At 48.6% G+C, this 18,761-nt stretch overlaps 1 protein-coding gene across 3 annotated transcripts in view; it reads left to right on the top strand.

The window, feature by feature from the left end:
• OLFM1 (olfactomedin 1) overlaps positions 1 to 17,132 on the top strand; it is a 31,848-nt gene extending 14,716 nt beyond the window's left edge. For 2 of the 3 annotated variants that reach the window (XM_071765959.1, XM_071765958.1), the window contains exons 3-6: positions 3,400 to 3,555; positions 6,079 to 6,298; positions 11,657 to 11,763; positions 15,330 to 17,132. In XM_071765959.1, coding sequence (XP_071622060.1) covers positions 3,400 to 3,555; positions 6,079 to 6,298; positions 11,657 to 11,763; positions 15,330 to 16,004 — 1,158 coding nt within the window. In that variant the 3' untranslated portion in view covers positions 16,005 to 17,132. Of the gene's footprint in view, positions 1 to 3,399; positions 3,556 to 5,485; positions 5,880 to 6,078; positions 6,299 to 11,656; positions 11,764 to 15,329 lie in introns of those variants that run through there. The other variant, XM_071765960.1, reaches the window with a different exon arrangement.
• Positions 17,133 to 18,761: the final 1,629 nt, after the last annotated feature.

The following is an 18,761-nucleotide window of genomic DNA, read 5'->3' as shown; positions in this document are numbered from 1 at the left end:
GCACCCCGACAGCTCCGAGAGCAGGGAGGGAAGGGGAAGGGAGGGGAAGGGAGGGGAGCCAGGTCTGCTCAGCACCAGACAAACTGTTCAGCCCCTGTTTTGTGTCTGAGCTCATCGCTGGCTGGAGAACACCGAGTCCTTCCAGCTTTATGTGTGTCAGGTGCTGAGTCCAGATTCTTGGACTGCTTCCAAGCCAAGACATCACCTAAATCCTCTTCATAAACAGATCATGGTTTATCTTCAAAAGGTTTATTATTTATTTATTTGTTTGGGCCCTGTTATCCCAGAGGATCTCCTCCCCTGATGGTTAAGCCATTTTTGGTTTCCTGCCAGTTCTTGCTCTTCACTAACACTTATTTCCAGATTAAACAGTTCTTTTTTGTTCCCTTACTAGTCACTCTGAGCTGTGGATAGGAAGGATAATGACATCTCTTCTCAACCTTCCCTTTGCCTTCTAGGCAAGACCTGACCAGATTAACTTTTCCATCAGCTAAGTCCATTTCTGTGCTCGTTCTTCCCAGAGACCATTAAAATCTCCTTCAAGATAGATCATGCTATTGCTCAAACCACTTTGGCTGCCTAAACCTGAAGATTCATCCCAATTCAAACCCCAAAGATGGGTTTAGAGCAGCTCTTTTGACCTGGTACAAAAGGTTGACCCATAGGAAAGGTGAAATAGGATTTAAACCATGGCTGTGACCATGGGAATCTCACCAGGGTCATTAAGCCCAGATTGACTCTTGGTTAATGTGGTTTAATTCTGAAACTCCTTGGGGTCAAGCAATGACAGGAACAGCACTGGAAGTTTTGTTTGTATCAAATTTCTTTTTCAAATGCTAAAATTAGCTCTTGTCCCCAAGACAGTTACAGGTATCTCTCTCCCATTAGCTTGATGGAAAATGAGCTTCCCTCCAATGGAAGGAAGATGCATTTTAGCTGATGTTTGAGGATAGCAGTTAATGGATAAAGCTGAGGGAATCTGAGAGACAATATCCTTTAGTCTCAGTTCATTAGAGCACTTAAGTACATGCTTAAGTTAAAGCTGTGAACAGTCTCATTGAAATCCAGTGGTGTGCCAAGAGCTGAATATGCTAATGAAGCAAAATGAGGAGATCCTCAGCTGATGGAGCACACGTTCTGTCAGAGACCAGAAGTGATGGCAAGTGACATCTTCCACACTGGCCAGGATCTGAAAGCAATGTGGGCAACAAATAGAGAGAACCAGGACTTGTAAAACACATCCCTGAAATAGCACAGCAGCTAATTTTAGCTGTCTCTGTGTAGAGACATGTGAGGAGCTGTTTGCCTCTGCAGTCAGGGGAGGGGCAGGCTCCTCCAGAGGTGATTCAGAGCAGAAGTCTGAGCAAGATGCTCTGATTCATTCCCTATCTGAGTCTCTCTCTCCCTCCCCACCATCCAAGAAGCAGGAGCACCTATAGGTTCCATCAGCTCCTGCAGGGGCAGGTGCCAGCATATCATTAAAGAAATGCTCTTTTCTGATTACTTGCAGCTTGGCCTTTAATTTGGGCTAGGTGTTAGTGCAATAAATGAGATGAATTCTGTGTGATCCCTGTGAGTCGTTCCCATTCCATCCCATTGGAACAACTCTCCTCCGTAGATACAGCTCAGCTCAAAGGAGGATAGACTGGATTGCCAGGAGAAAAATACCTGCAGCCCAGTCATGCTAATCTAAGACTTCTTTTCCCCTGCCTGAGGGTAGAGAGAGGTCTTCAAACCCCTCCACATCCAGCAGAGGTAAATTAGCACCCAGTGGTGTCTGCTGAGAGCTCATACCCCAGAGGAGGCACAGCTAAAGCTCAGGCTGAGTTCAAGTTTGCTCTTCTCTTCAAAAAACCCTTCAAAGCCTTGTTCTGCTCTCCCCTGCTCCTCACACCTCCATGAGCAAGTCCTCGGTGGCAGTCAGGATGGGTGCTGGTTCATCTTTGGGTGACGTGCTGGGACTCGGAGACTGAAAATAGCTTCACCTTTGCTGGAGAAGACCATCAGCCCCCTGGAGTGGTTGGACTGGTCGTAGAGAATGTTTCCCCACAAAGTTGGCCTTTGGAATGTAGGTTGCCCAGACGTTTTTAATAGTTCCCTCTAATAGTTTTCTTGCATGAGCAACGGGCGTTTGGAGCCCTTCAGGGATGCAAGCACCAATGTTGGCATTTGACCCACTCTGGTTTCAGCAAGTGGCTTCCAAGAGCTGGCAGCAGACCTGCCATCCCCTCCCTCTGTCACTCCAGGTAAGTCACAGCCTGAGCTGCTGGAGGCAACATTGCCCTCACCCCCCCCTTCCCCCTTCCCTCTCTGCTCGGGGCTTTGGCGAGGCTGAGACGGGAGCGGATGTGGCAGCGCTGGCTCTGGGAAGTGTCTGGGAATGGATCCACAGAGACAAGGCTGGCTCACGTTTGGCTTTGGATGAGGAGACCTGAACCAGGCTGCCTGGAGTTCGGGCTGGGATGCAGCAGCAAGCTTGGGTGCTTGGTTCATTTTTAAACACGGGAGTCATCCCCGCCGCTGCCAGGAGTTGTGGTGCTGGGGGGAGTGCACCTAAAATGTACAAACTGTGGTGCAAACACCACCCTCTGGGGTACAGAGTCCTTAAATTATACCCTTTGCTTGATGCTAAATAGGTGCTCAGGTGCCTGCTTAAGTCAGAGCTTCATTAACCCTCTCCTAGCCCCAAAATTTAGAGAATATCTTAATCAGGTGGCAGCCAACCTGCAGGGCCAGGCCAGCCCAGCCATCATCCCCCTTCCTTCCTTTCATCTTTATCTCTTTTTTTCTCACAATGAGCCTTCTAAACCTTCCTGCACCCTAACCCTAACCCTTGGGCAGAGCCAGATGGGTGCTGTGTGGGCTGCAGCACCTGGCACCTGGAAAAGATGCTGGCCTGGCACAACCAGAGTTGTACCGAGGGTGCTTCCCAGCCTTGAGATGCCCTCACCTGCAGCTGGATTTGCAGTGGCAGATGCTGTGGAAAAGAGCAGGGCTGTTGGGATAATGAAGTTTTTACTGGCTGGGAGGGAAGTTTGCACTTAGGCAATCAGTGAGTGTCACTTGTGGCCACGAGGAGCTGATAACCACCCCCTTGGGATGGGCAGGGACACCTCCTGCTAGACCAGGCTGCACCAAACCCCATCCAACCTGGGCTTGAACACTGCCAGGGAGGGGACAATATCCATGTTATAAATGTTTAGAATCCAGTTGCTCTAGTTTAGAGCTTGAGGGTCACAATAACAGGAGATGCTGTTGGTTAATCAGGAAATAATGCAGAGGCTGATGGCTCCCTGGCTTGGTTGACTGTGGAGGAGAAGGTCAGTGAGGGATGGGAGTGAGGCAGCCTTGTTTCTGGGGAAGTGCCAACTCCTTAACGACCTTCTTCTTGTTTGACAGGTCCAAAACATGTCCCAGTCAATAGAGGTGTTGGACAGGAGGACTCAGAGGGACCTACAGTACGTTGAGAAGATGGAAAACCAGATGAGGGGACTGGAATCAAAATTTAAGCAAGTGGAAGAAAGCCACAAGCAGCACCTGGCAAGGCAGTTTAAGGTATGTCTGCTTTCCCAACTGCTACAGAGTCGTGGCCAGGGGTTCTGTGGGGTCTGCTGGGTTCTGTGCTCCCAGTCCCCATCAGCTCATCTTGGTCTGGTGGTACATGGTGGCTGCCCACTCGTGCAGGTCTCTGCTGCCCCAAAGCATGGCCAGACCCAGGTTGAAGCACTGCACAACATTTTTTCTATAGGGTAAAAGCATAAATCCCCCTGTTCCCATAGCCACAAACCCTTTGGGTGCCCCAAAGAGGGTGGCATAGGATTGCTCTGTGAGAGGGGGTCTGCAGGGAGACCCTGGGGCAGCTGAGGTCAGGGCAGGGTGGGTTGCCCTCCACAGCCAGCCAGTCCTTCCCCACACTGTGCCCAGGATCCAATTTTCCTGGAAAAGGCAGGAATGGGGCTCCCTGACATTTCTGCAGCACATGGCAGCAGCAGGATGGCAGCAATCCCCCAAGTAAATCACACTCCCCCCCCAAAAAAAAAAAAAAGAGAACCCAAAGTGCAACCACTGCAGCCATCCTGGGACTGGCAAACCTCCCATCTGGAGGATGTGCAAATTAAATTGAAGCAATTAAATGTATTTTTCCTGATGCTGTACAAACGAGAAGTCAAGATACCTGCCTTTTAACTGAAGCTGTCCTTGGGAGCAGTGGTTGAACGTTCCAGAGCCTGATTGAGAATGAATGGAATTGGCAAAAAAGAGGCTGTCAGTAATATTTGGAATCTTAAATTTCAGTAGCATTGAGGATTCATAGATGTAAAAGCTAAATGGAGATGATTTCTAATGAAATTTGGGCAGGTTTCTGCTCAGCCACCCGGCTGATTCTCTTCCTCATTTCCAGGCAGCTCCCCAGCTGACTGGCAGCTTAAAGCAGATTAATTTTTTTTTTTTAATTGGTATGTTAAATACCAAAATACCAAGATGACATCAGAAAAAGCTGGGAGGAAGACTCTTAAAAACTTTTCACCAGCTCCACCCCCTTCACTCCCCATCTGTCCAACTGCAGGACCCTAAATTTAGCTCTGCAGTGTGGTTGTAAGAACCATCTGATACAAGCATGAGTTTCTTTTTATTATTATTGTTATTATTATTTCTTTTATTGTATTGTATTCCCCCTCCATTCTGCTGACTTTTAACCCTCCTCATTGCCTTCCAGGCAGCTTGCACCAGGACATGCAAATAAATCAGGAAATAATTGCATCCCCCCTGTGCAAACTGCAGGAAGGTTTAAATAGGAGGGGCTGGGAGGGAAAGAAATGAGGCTGAGGACCAATTTCTGCTCCCTTTCCCCTCTCTTTGAGCTGCTTCAGCACTCAGCACTGGGAACTTGGCCACTGTGCAGTGGTTTGAGCAGCACCAGTATAGTGTCTGCTGTATAGAGTGTGTATAGTGTATATACTGACATGCTGCAGTGCTGGGTAGGTGCATGCTTCTTGATGTCTACTCATGAGCTGCTGGAGCAAAGCATCTGGAACAAAATGCTGTTGTACCCAGGCCTTTCAGTGAGGCCTCTGTTTAATTAAAAAAAAAAAAAAAAAAGAAAAAAAAAGAAAAAAGAAAAAAAAAAAGAGGAAAAAAAAAGAAACAAAAGAAAGGAAAAAAAAAAAAAAAAAAAAGGAAAATAGTCTTCGTTTCTGCAAAATAAATCTGATTATGACTTTGATTTTGATGCTCACGCCTGAAAACAGTAAGGAGGTTTTTTTGTCTGATTTGCTGCCAAAGCACCATTTTAAATACCAGCCACAGCATTTTGTTTCTGCTAAGGCCAGCATGAAAATGTGAGTGGTTTGGAGCTCTCGTGTTGTGGTTTGTTTTGTTGGTTTTTTCTTCTCTTGAGTTCCGTATCTTTGTCTGTGAATGGCTTCTCTCTCTTGAAGGCAGGGTAGTGAGCTAGATCCTCAACAGTATTTCATTTTCTTGCTTACAGGGCTAACTTAAAAGCAAGTTTTTTCAATGCTGCAGTGACTGAAGAAGCAGTTCACTCCCATGTAACCATGAAAAGAGGGCCACAGAGCATTTTGCACCATGCATTTATTTTTTTGATTATTTTCCAAATTAGCACACCATATCTCACTAAGGAACCTTGAACCACACAGCCGAGATCTTCCTTTGCATGCAATTGTAGATGCATTTCATGAATAGTTTGAAACCCTTGTCAATGCATATATATATATATATTATTTTATTTTATTTTTTGGAAAGAAAAAAAAAACAAAAAAAACAAAAAAAAAAAAAAAAGAACTCTTTGTGTATGTGATCTGAAGCATGTAACCCTAAGATGTTGCATTCTAAAAATGACAAATAAAGGCCTTTCCCAAATATTTTGGTGTTCTGCAGCCTGTTTAATACCTCCTACCCAATACATCATTCGGACCAAAACTAATAAGTAAAGTAATTTTAACGATGATGATAATTGGGGGATATGGAGCTTGCACTCACGTAGGAAGCAACCAGGTCAAGGCAGAGTGTTGCAGATTTTTGCACGCATAGCACTGAACCAAGCTTATTTTAACCTTGCAGGCAATAAAAGCGAAAATGGAGGAACTTAGGCCTTTGATACCAGTGTTGGAAGAGTACAAAGCCGATGCCAAATTGGTTTTGCAGTTTAAAGAGGAGGTCCAGAATCTGACGTCAGTTCTAAACGAACTCCAGGAGGAGATTGGCGCCTATGACTACGAAGAGCTTCAGAACAGAGTGTCAAATCTTGAAGAAAGGCTTCGTGCATGCATGCAAAAATTAGGTAGGCTCAGAACAACATGGTGCCACTTGGGCCAAACACCATGGTGGGGGTCGAAGCCCACATCCCCTTCGGAACCAGAGATGCAAGACTGGACATCTCCTGGGGCTTTGCCCGGGCTGTGAGGGATGAGCACGGCTTGGATCCTGGGAATATTTATGCCCCGGGGAACATCTGAAGTTGCCCTGGGAGTTTTCCTGCTGAGGGTTGCTCCCGAGGACCCAAATGTTTGCTCGTGGTGTAAAGTGCTCCAGGATCAGGCCCTCCCCTGTAGGCATGTGGCTTTGGGCAGCGTTTGCATAAGTGGTGCTGAGAGGCACCCAACCCCTTATGCAAAGCAAACACATGCACCCAGTTTGCTTATGCATCCATGTCCCCACCTCCTTTTTCTTTTATTTTGTCCTTGTTGTCGTTTGGTTTGTCTTCTGGGGGGGTTTTGGGTTTTTTTCTTGTCACCTGGCACAGCAGCAAAGGTCTGGGCACTTTGCTCCCCTGTGTCTGTGCAGGCTGGGACTTGGTTTCCCTCTTCTTTTTTTTTTTTTTTTTTTTTTTTTTTTTTTTTTTTTTTTTATTTTATTTTCCTTTTGCATCTTGCAAGTCCCTGGTGAGAAGAGCATGACCTTGCTGGTGGGGCTTCATGTCTTGGTCTGGATTGTGCCTCGGGCAGGACTAAAATCCTCCCCAGGAGCAGGGAGCTCCTTCCAGCAGACCAAGGAATGCTAAAATGGGAGAGATTCACCTGGAATCTCCTCTGGAATCTCGTGCAGAAAGTCTGAACTGACTGAAGGCCGTGGGGAGATGGATGTGTGGCTAAAAGAAGGGACTGACCCCAAACTGGGGGTGGCAAAGGGGGGAAGAAGGGCCCCAGGAGCTCTCTCTTCCATTTGTTGGCCCAGCTCTGACTTGATTTAATTTCTCCTCACATTATTGACTTTCTTGTTAAGCAATTTAGATAATCTAAACACATTAACTGCTCTGCAGTCTGTTTTGGTAGCACACATGAAATTACACTCTCAGGTAACTTCATGGAAGATCAGATCTCTTCTGAGCACTTTTCTGTCCTTGGCAAGGTAATGCTTTCTTTCTCTCTCTCTGCTCCTGGGGTTGCTTTTGGTCTCTAGATGCTTCCCCACTTCTGCAGGCAGCCACCTCCCTGCTGTTTCCATCCTTTGGTACCATGGACATCCCTTATAAGCTGCCTCTCACTCCAAATCTTGGAGAGAAAAGCCAATACTGGGTGCTCAGAGATACTGGAGCAAGTCCTGCCCTGAGTCTGGGCTGGAGAAGTGCTTTCCCAGGGATAGTTCTTTAAAAAAACAAACAAACCAAACCTGGACCCTTCAAACCCTCTCCAGCTGACTCCACCAGAGCCAAGGAAGCTCTGATGATCCCCCCAGCAAACTTTAGGAAGTAGTTCCCAAAGCATTTGGGGTTCCAAAAAAAAAAAAAAAAAAAAAAATTTTCTCTTGGACTGTTAGCTCCTTCTGCTCTGGGCCACCTCTCCATCCCCCTCCTGCTCAGGTCCTGCAGCTGGGACATCCACCCCCAGCAGGCACCCAGGTAAGATGAGGCAGCCAGGATGCTGAGCTCTTACTGCCAGCATTTTCTAGACGTTTTTGAGGGGTTTTTTGGAATCCTTTTGATGCTTTATTTAGGCTTTTTGGCTGCCCCTGTCAGTTCTTCTCCAGCTTTTTCTCTGTGGAGTCAAGGCAGCTTTTCCACCTTGGTGTGTTCGAGCACCCTTGGGTGCTCACAGAGCTGCTGGGTCTCAGAGGGCTTTGCTCCTCACCCAAGTGCCTGAATTATTTGGTTGCCTAAGAGCAAACAGCAGGGATTGAATCTCCAGTGCTGTTCATCACCCAGGAGTATAACCCAGTGCAAATGGGGAGGTAACTGAGTTAAATTCAGCTGTAACAGCCTCACAGGACACTGCTGCCACACGCTGAGGCTCTGTCTGCTGGTGTTTGCTGTTTGCTCCCCATTATCTGCTCAGAGAGGTTCACTGATTTTTCATGCAGAATGGTTGAGCTTAGATTTGCTCCTGTAAGGGCCAAAAAAGCTGCTCCCCAGGTGCTCACCTGCTGGGGCTCAGGGTTGGGGCAAGGGATGGGATGGGATGTGGTCCCCTTGGGTTTGCCTCTCCCCATCCTCTGGGAAGCACTGATGCTCAACAGTTTAGCAGCTTTTTTTTTCTTAGACAAGGTCCTTTTTTTAAAATTTCAGTTTTTCTAAGCATTATTGATGGATCAATAGTGAAAACATTCCTGACCCTGGCATGTGTGTGGAGGGGGGAAAAAAAAAATCAATGCTGGCACGTTCAATCTTTTATTCTGTTTACACTCTTAAAGATCACTATTTATACAGGGATTTTAACGTTTCCATTAATGGTCCTAAGAGGAGCCTTGGACAAGTGGAGAGGTTGTCACTCCTTGATTCAAGGGGGAATTTAACTCAGCTGCTCTTTGCAGGATGATGTTTGCATCCTCTACTTGATTCTTGCAAAAAAAAACCCAGCCCATAATCCAGGGCCAGGGATGGGGACAGAGCCCTGCCAGGCTCTCAGGGGATTTGGGATGGGGACAGAGCCCTGCCAGGCTCTCAGGGGATTTGGGATGGGGAGGGTGCCCAGCCAGGTGACAGGAGTGAGGGCAGAGTCTGACCCAACAACCACAGCCCCATCCCTGCTCTGGATTGCTGGGACCAGGATGCTGGGGGATGGATCAGACCTTGGCTTTGTGGGAAGCCCCAGCAGGAAAAGCTCTGGGCTGTAGCAGCACCTGGAGGGTCCCTGAGGAAAAGGCTGCTCTGTGCTGGTTTCCAGGAACAGGGACACCCATGGGCCAGAGGTCCAGGGACCTGAAAAGTGCTGTGAAAACCAGAGTGAAAACAGATCCTGTGTGCATGCCCCAGAGCTGCTGCTCACAGTCCTCCCCTGGGCCATGGACTCCTGGTTTCCTCCTCTCTGTTGGTCCCTGAGTGGCTTGAAATGCCCAGAGCATCTCAGTGGGACACCAGGTCTGTGGGGAAGGGCTCAGCACCCATGGGTGCTGCTCAGGGCTTTGCTGGGCAGGAGAGCAGCAGCTTTGGAGCAATCAGGGGTTAATAAGTCCATTTTGTAAGCTACTGCTCCAGTTCAAACTGGGCCATGTCCAAGGGGGCAATAGAAGTCCCTCTGCCCCCCCTGTGGGGTAATATTCCTGCTTTTGATGGGTGCTGTCCCCATGGAAAGGGGGAACAAAGCATCAGGAGTGTGGGGTGTATTCCAAATGGGCAACTGAGGATCCTGGAGGCTGCAGTTATCCAGCCCTGGGTGCTGAGCCCATGGGAGCTGCAGGGACTGATCTAACATGGGGTTGAATGCATGGGGCTCCAGGATCTATTTGAAAATTTCCCCCTAGCATCTGGGTGCCTAGGACAGGCTGACACCAAGAAAGAAACCACCTTGCCCTAAGAGCAACCCTCTTGCCTTGCTGAAGAGCTGTTGTGGATGTGCCTCCAGCTAAACCTGTCTGAGGTGCAGCCTCAGTGTTTGCAAACAACACTAATTTACCCTTATCAGCTGCTCCTGCTGCTTTTTTTTATTGTTGTTGGTTTTTGTTTGGTTGTTGGTTGTTTTTTTTTTTAATCAATGACTTTTTATACATCCTTTCTCTCTCTCCAGGGAAATGAAAGGAAAGAGATAAAGTGGCAGCAATGTAGAGCTGTGATAAGGGAAGGCAGCACTGAGCAGGGGAAGGCTGGTCCTCTGCAAGGGGAATTTGCAAGACATAAGCATTTCTTATTTTAACCCTTTGCATCCCTTTGCCCAGGCCTTCCTCTCCTCCTGAGCTCTGAGGTTTTGGATGCATCAGCCAGGCAGGAGGCCAAATTCCCATTTGTCATGTCTCAGGGAGGGCACAAGAGCTCTCTGCTTTTTGCTGGGGTCTCTCTTTATCTGCCTGGTGTCTGAAGGCTGTAAGAAGACTGGTGATGCCCTTGGCCATGTCGTGCTGGTGCAGATCAGGAATATCTTCATCTCTTTGATGCCCCAGGCTAAGGAGACCCCTTGACCCCACAGCTTGGAGCTGAGGTGGGCAGGGGTGTCCTGTGGCTGTGATCAGGAATAGAAAGGGGCAAGTGAGAGCAGGCTGAGGAGAGAGGCAGCTGAGAGAGGTTACATTCCAGATCAGTCTGGATGGGGCTCTGAGCAACCTCTCCCTTCTCACTGGAGGGGTTATGGACTACATGACCATTAAATGTCCCTTCCAGTCCAAGCCATCCTGTGATTCTGCTTGGTTATTTTGAGCAGAAGGACCTTGTTCTGAGCTGGCAGAGCTCCACCTGTGTTTCAGCAGCACTTCCAGAGGCTCCCTGGGTACCTACAGTGGAGCAATCCATCCAGCAGAGCAGCCACTCCATCCCAGCCAGACCATTTTCCCAGGGGAGCTGGCACAGCAAGCTGGGGGAGAACTGTGCTGCTTTCCCTCATTATTAGGGCTTAAAAACACTTAGCTGGGCTTGGAGGTGTGCTGACATGGCCACTGACCTCAAGGGCATGAAAGCAGCAGGGTGGAGCACCTAAACATGCCTCAGAAGGTGCTGGTAGCACTGGGTGGGTGCAGATCCCTGGTGTGGGGATGCTGAGGCCGGGCAGGATTCCCTAGGGCAGCTCCCAAGGGACATCCCACCACCCACCTTCCATCCTTTGGGTTCCTCTCCAGGAGCAGGTGAAGCCCAGGCTGGGCAGAGGGGACAGGAGGAGGCTGGTGAGTTCTTTAGTGTTCCCTAAGTGCACAGACACCACTGGGAAGAGAGAAGGTGGCAGGTGGGAGCTGGGAATTGGGCTCTGGAAGGAAAAGATTTATAGCGCAGATAATTCCCTACCTTGTCTTGTTTGTTTTGTTGTTTTGGTTTGGTTTGGTTTTTTTTATCCTTTGCATAACCTGTAACAAATGCAGATTTTCAGCAGGGCTGGAGTAGCCACATCTCTCTTTTTGTCTTGCCTGCACCCCCTGGATGATGGCAGAGAGGAGCAGAGCTGTTCAGCTGATTTCTCCCCCCAGCTGCTCCACCCTGGCTGCCTCTGCCCATTGCCTGTTCTGGAAACTGCTCTTCTGGAGGGCAGCCTGATGAGGACGATGCTTATGAAGAGGCATGAAACAAACAAAAGCAACCAACACTTTGTTCTCAGCCTCATTACCTCTAATTAAATAAAAGCAGAGCTGCCCATCAGCCTGGGGGAGCAGCCGTGGCGGGGCAAGGGGAGGGGGTGGGTGTTGCTGGTGCCCCTCACCGGGGCTTCAAGGCTGGGAAAGCCCCCCGGGGCCAAGCGAGGGGTGGTGGTGTGATGTGGTGCTGATCAGCCTTGCACTCTTTTTCCAGCTTGTGGCAAGCTGACAGGAATAAGTGACCCGATCACCATTAAAACCTCGGGGTCCAGGTTCGGCTCCTGGATGACGGATCCTCTCGCTCCCGAGGGAGAGAACAAGGTAAGACCCCACCAGCTTCAGTCCCGTGTCCCCACCACCCCTGATGAGGCTGAGATCATTAAAAACTCATTACATCCAAGCTGCTGAAACCTGGGTTATGCCCTGTGGGAAGCCTCAAATCATCTCATGGCAGGGAAAATCAAGCGTTGAGTTTCTCAGCTGGGTTTGGGAGCTGGAGTTGAGCGGAGGGACCCCGTGGTCCTGGTCCCTGCTGCTCTTCTGCTGCCAGTGCCTCCACTAATGTCATCTGAGTGTGTTTGTCCTCCCCCTCCCACCTTCATTGGTGTGAGGAATTAGCTGACTGCAGCCAGAGATTTGTTTTGCTTTGTTTGGGTTTTTCGTTGGTTGGTTTGCTGGGTTTTTTCCATTCAGCCCATTCAGTGTTGATCCCAAGGAGGTAGGAGGCCAATAACTGGCTGAAAATCAATCCAAGCTTCCCATGACTTCTGGAATGGAAAAAAATATCTCCAGTGCCTGCTGAGGAACTGCAGGCAGGAAAAGCAAAACAGGAGCCCCAGAGCTTGGCTGGCTCATTCCCTCCTGCACACAGCAAGGGCTGCATCAGGGCAGCTATTTTGGAAAGCCCTGCCTGGTGGTCACCTTGCTGCAGCTCAGAGAGGACAAGGGATGCTCTGGAGAAGCCCAGGGATGTGCAGCAATGAAGCAGCAGTGATTTGAGCTGTTGGGCTCTTTCCCTCCAGCAGCCAACTGGTTGGCATTGGTTCCTCCTCAATACAAACTCTCCATCTTTGAGAGTTTTTAAACCAAATTGCACCTCCAGCCCCGGTGAGATCCTGATTCTGAAGTAGGAGGGGGAGGCTTTCCCCACATCCCATCTTCTTTTGCCCAAGGGAGGGGACAGATTTGTCCCCTTTGGGCTGTGTTTGCTGCATCCCTCTGTCCCACCATGATTTATCAAGCTGGGAAGGGAGAGCCAGGCCTGTCACAGCTGAAGCTGGTTGATCAAATGCTTAAAGATCCTCCTGTCCCTTCCGAGATTTTTTTGTCTCAAACCAGTATTTCTTAGGATATTTTTTTTACCTATGCCTTTTTCTGTGGTGTGTTTTTCTTGTGAGAGTAGACAAGCAGTTTTTTCCAGACTGTATCTCAAGCTTCACAAGCGTGTGTGTGTGTGTATATAAAACATATAAATCTCCTGGGAATTTTATTAGGAACACACAATTAAGTGAGCTCCATTGGTTACCCAGCAGAGGGGAAGCCTGGGGAGGGAGCCAGCCAGTTTATCCCATCCATCTCCTGCTGCCAAGCCCCAGGAGGTGCTGGGTGCCTGGCGTGGTCATTTTTTCATGTCACAAAATCATTGAACAGCCAGGGGTGGGTGGGTGTAGAGGGATTGATGTGTGTTGGCAGGAGGGAGCAGGAGGAGGTTGTTCCCAGCCAGCCCTGGCCGTGAGATGTTGCCATCCATCCAAGGTGGAAAATGCCCTGGGGTCCTCCCACCTTGCAACCCCAACGTGCTGACTTCTCCTCTTTGCCTCTCAATCCATTGGCAGGCCTTAATGCCAAAGGATAAAATGAAAGCAGCAGAGGGACAATCCCGTTTTCTGGAGGATTTTTTTAATGTCATTTCCCAACTCAAGGAGCAAGGGATGCCCTCCAGCACCAGGCCTGACAGCAGAAGTTCTCTGGGGCTTCAAGCAGCTCTGCCCTGGGCTCAGGGACACATCTGGATTTTTCTCTGCTGCTTTTGCAGCCATCCTCAAGCCCATTTCCCACCTCTGCAGCATTTCCCAGGGATGTAGTGAGGGATGGGCTGAAGTTGCCTCCCAAGTTTTTGCAGACCTCACTTGGCCTTTCAAATAGAGCAGCCAAAAGCAGTTTACATGCACACACTGTGTGTAAATGTTTGTCTGCTCTTCTAAGGGACCCTGGAAGCAGCCTGAGCTGCAGAGATGACACCAGCAGATTTTACAATGAGTTTGGAAAAACAAAAGCAGCTCACGCTACAACATGACCCAGACCTGCATCCTTCAAAGCTTCCCTCTTGCTATTTAATTTACCTTTTCTCCTTGCTAACCAGTGTAGACAGAAAGCAGCTACTTTATTTTTAGGCAGCAGCTGCATACACAATGTCACTCACTGTCTGGATGTTTCTTCTTGATATTAACTGCACAGCTTTGTCATTTGCCTCAGAATTACTTTCATAGGACAAAAGCTTTTTTGTTTTTTAAGGAGCCCAGGCAGAGCATCCCTGGTGAACTGGTGCTGTAGTGATGCTCCAAAGTCCCTCCCCCATCTACCAGGAGCAAGATTTTGATGTCATTCTCTCTTGTAGTTCAGCAGCCTTGGTCTCAGCTTTTGATTTAAACCAATATGGACTTTGCCTGCCTTTCCTTGATGCTGAGGGATGGCTCCAGCACTGCTGCATGCCAAGTTCCTGGAATGAACTCCAGGAACAAGCAGCTGCTCCTGTTCCCTGCCTGTGACCACCGTGGGGCTTCTGGGAAGCCAAAGCAGCAGCAGCATCATGTGCTGGGTTTAGCCAAAGATGGGAATTTCCCTCTGGAAGGACTCATGGTCATCACACCATGTCACCTCCCAGATCCCTAGGGAGACACCAGCTTACTCCCCAGGAAAGCTTTGCTGTTCAGTTGGTTTCTTGGCTGGTTTGGGGTTCCAAAACTCAGGTTTCTTTCTGGGTGTAGGTACCAGGTGTTGGAAAGTTTATTTTCTTGTGGCTTGGATTCCCTGCTCTGGATTTTAAGGGTGAGGTGCAAAGGGCTCAGCTGGATCTCAGGTGTTGGAAAGTTTCTTTTCCTGTGGGTTGGATTCCCTACTCTGGATCTTAAGGGTGCAAAGGGCTCAGCTGGGTCTTAGGTGTTGGAAAGTTTCTTTTCCTGTGGCTTGGATTCCCTGCTCTGGATTTTAAGGGTGAGGTGCAAAGGGCTCAGCTGGGTCTCAGGTGCTGGAGTTTTCTTTTCCTGTGGGTTGGATTCCCTGCTCTGGATTTTAAGGGTGCAAAGGGCTCAGCTGGGTCTCAGGTGCTGGAATTTCTTTTCCTGTGGCTTGGATTCCCTGCTCTGGATTTTAAGGGTGAGGTGCAAAGGGCTCTGCTGGGTCTCAGGTGTTGGAGTTTTCTTTTCCTGTGGGTTGGATTCCCTGCTCTGGATTCTAAGGGTGCAAAAGGCTCAGCTGGGTCTTAGGTGTTGGAAAGTTTCTTTTCCTGTGGCTTGGATTCCCTGCTCTGGATTTTAAGGGTGAGGTGCAAAGGGCTCAGCTGGGTCTTAGGTGTTGGAAAGTTTCTTTTCCTGCGGGTTGGATTCCCTGCTCTGGATTCTAAGGGTGCAAAGGGCTCAGCTGGGTCTCAAGTGTTGGAAAGTTTCTTTTCCTGTGGCTTGGATTCCCTGCTCTGGATTCTAAGGGTGCAAAAGGCTCAGCTGGGTCTCAAGTGTTGGAAAGTTTCAGTTCTTGCAGGTTGGATTCCCTGCACTGGATTTTAAGGGTGCAAAGGGCTCAGCTGATTCTCTGCTGTTTGATGTGCAAAGGGCTCAGCTGGGTCTGTGCTGTTTTCTAACCCCCCATCATTGTCTCTCCTGCTCCCCCAGGTCTGGTACATGGACAGCTACCACAACAACCGCTTCGTCCGGGAGTACAAATCCATGGCAGATTTCATGAATACTGACAACTTTACCTCTCACCGTCTCCCTCACCCGTGGTCAGGCACGGGTCAAGTGGTCTACAACGGCTCGATCTATTTCAACAAATACCAAAGCCACATCATTATCAGGTTTGACTTGAAAACAGAGACCATCCTCAAGACGCGCAGCCTGGATTACGCCGGCTACAACAACATGTACCACTACGCCTGGGGAGGCCACTCAGACATTGACCTCATGGTGGATGAGAACGGGCTCTGGGCCGTCTACGCCACCAACCAGAACGCGGGCAACATCGTCATCAGCAAGTTGGACCCCAACACCCTGCAGAGCCTGCAGACCTGGAACACCAGCTACCCCAAACGCAGCGCCGGGGAGGCTTTCATCATCTGCGGCACGCTCTACGTCACCAATGGCTACTCGGGAGGCACCAAGGTGCACTATGCCTACCAGACCAATGCTTCCACCTACGAGTACATCGACATCCCCTTCCAAAACAAGTACTCACACATCTCCATGTTGGACTACAACCCCAAGGATCGGGCCCTCTACGCCTGGAACAACGGGCACCAAATACTTTACAACGTCACCCTCTTCCACGTCATCAGGTCCGACGAGTTGTAGTCCCTCCTTGTTTAGGAACTGGTTTAAAGGGGGTTGGGGGAGGGGGGGGGGAAAAAAAAAACAAAAGAAAAAAATAAAAAAACAAAAAAAGAAGTTAATTTAAAAAATTAAATTGCTAATGTCGAGACGACACACTTTAAATAAGTAAATATATAAACAGCTGCCAAAATTAAGACCAACGTCATGGAGGATCATTCAGCATAAACCTGACAGCTCAGCATTACCTCTCCATCCCTACAAGTCTGGCCCTGTGTTATAGACTCACCAGTAACCGTGTACTTGCAGCTGGAACTGCACTCGAAGAACCACTTCAGTTTGGGGCTTTTGTTTTGTTTCTGTCCCGACAGCAAACCTATAGTACATCCTGAAGAAGTAAGGCAATGACTGTTGGAAGTTTTTCCCTTGGGAGACTCGCTCTCTTTCTGTGTGGGGGTTGCATGGACATTTTCCCAGCATCCTGGTCAGCTGTGATGGATGTGTGAGTTGTGTTTTGCCCAAGCTGCCCCCCGAGGAGCTCTGCTGGCTGAACCAGACCTAGCCCAGGTTGGTTTTCTTCGCCTTCCATCGCAGCTACTGTCTCTCAACTGTGTTCTTGTCACTTAGATTAACTGTGCTGAGACCCGAAGTAGCTCCTGGATCTGTGTCTTAGTAACTATTAAACACGATGGTTTAAGTATGTATTATGAACAAGTTGTTGTACCCATATTGTTTGAACTTCTGTATTCAGCAAATATATTGTATAATGTTATGTCTGTTATTTACCAGAGTTGGCAAAACTTTGTATGTCCAGTTTATGCAATGAATGTTGTAAATGCAATGATGTAGTTTGGATTAATAAATGATGGTTTTGTTTCTAAAGAGAAAAAAAAAAAAAAAGATCAGTGTTCACCCTTATACACAGATAACCAATTTCATGTTGATAACTACAAGAATATTCTCTTACTGTTATACTCTCTACATAGCATTATGGTGGTTGGAAATGGCTTCTGTGGGAATTCTGGGGCATCAGATTCCCGTGGGAAGCCCTGTTTATGGACATGTGAAGGTAATTACTTTTTTTTTTTTTAAGAGGAAAACTTTGTACTATCCACAGTTATCTAAGGAACAATAAAAATATTAGGAGACTTCCCTGCTCTGTTTCTTGTCTTCTCTGTACGAGTGACCAAGTGTAGGGGGAGGTAACAGGAATCATTGGGGGGGAGGTTGGGTGATGGCTGAGAAACCATCCTGACTTTTTTTACATCTTGAATTGAGCATTACCTGATGGTACCTGGGAGGATGGAGGGGTTGGCTCTCTGCTCTACAGCTTGGATTTGCTGTAGTCTTAAAAAACCCCTCCTGTTAGCACAGCTCACACTGCACTGCTCGTTGTGATGAGCAACAGGTACTCATTCCTCAACATACTCAGTCCTCAACATACTCAGTCCTCTTCTTTTAGCCAAAGCAGGGGCCTCACAGCACTGCAGGATGCTGCACACCCCTTGAAGTGATCCCAGCTGCTTTTCCAGCTGAGTGCTCCTAAAGCTCTTAAGGCTTTGAAGCTTAAGGAGTTTGATGTCACCAGGCTCTTCTCAACCCCCTTCCCTAAATCCTGCACAGCCCTGCTCCCCTCCCAGACACTTTTCCCATGGCAAGGCTCCTTTTACTGAGAACCCAGCACCACCAGCAGCTTCATTCTGCCACCCCCCTCTCTGGTGGGAGGTGGGGTTGTCTCTTTTCTCCTCTTCACCCCAATTTATTCAGCAGTTCCCAGGTCCCAGCTGACCCCAGGCAATGGGACAGGACCTTTGGGCTGGATCTCACCTGCAGCAGGGATGCCTGTGAGAGCTGCAAAGGGCTCACTGGGGCTGTTAAATCCTTGTTGCCTCCTTTCCCAACAGAGAAACAGGTGAAAATGTTGAGCACCACCAGGCCTGATGATTTCTCAGCCAAGAGGCATGTGAGCAGCTACGTTTGCTGCTGTGGTTCAGCCCCTGAGCTTGGCAAGAGGATGGATCAGAGCCCCTGGAAGCAGCATGGATCACTGAGGTCAGGAAATTGGATTTATAGTTATCTGGTTATAGGTGTGTGTGAGTGCTGCAAATTGCACAGAAGGTTTTCAACCTCTTGGCCTTAGCAGAAGTTCCCTGCTGAGCCCTTCAGCAGGAGAAGAGGGGGAAGGAAACAAAAATAATTAAAAAAAAGGTGCAATGTGGTTTTCCCAGAACTGGATTAGACCAGAAGCAATGAACTATCTTCCACATGTAGAGCTCTGAGTCACTTCCATGGGTCTGAGGTACTGCCCTGTGTCAGCTCTGCTCCTCTTACTGAAATGCTGGCTGCAGCCAGAATGGGGACAGCTCTCTGAGGACTCATTTCTGTCCTACACATCATATTTCCAGAGCTCTGGAGGGCCAGGTTTGTGGAGATCTTCACTCTATAGCAGTGGTTTTCCTTCCGAGATGCTAAAAAAAAAAAAAAAGGGGCTAAAGACCCACGGTGCAATTGGCAGCAACATTGATCTTCAATGCATGAGAAAAATCTGTTAACCAAAACCCTTTAAGGCACCTGCAGTCATTTCTAATTAATGCCTTTCTGCAGTGGAAACTCATTTAAGGGGAGAGGGAGAGCTTGGAAAGATTTAGAGCTGGATCCAAGAGCTGCTGCAATCCCAGGGCTGGATGCTGCTGCCAGCAGCAAACTGGGGGTGCACTGGGGTGCTGCTCTGGGACACATTTTCACCTTTAAATCGTGGCTGTTGTCACCTGTCCCCCATGC

This window comes from Heliangelus exortis, chromosome 22 (genome assembly GCF_036169615.1).
Source record: "Heliangelus exortis chromosome 22, bHelExo1.hap1, whole genome shotgun sequence".
Classification (NCBI taxonomy): domain Eukaryota; kingdom Metazoa; phylum Chordata; class Aves; order Apodiformes; family Trochilidae; genus Heliangelus; species Heliangelus exortis.
The sequence above is the reverse complement of the archived record's forward strand: the minus strand, read 5'-3'. Positions and strand labels throughout refer to the sequence as shown.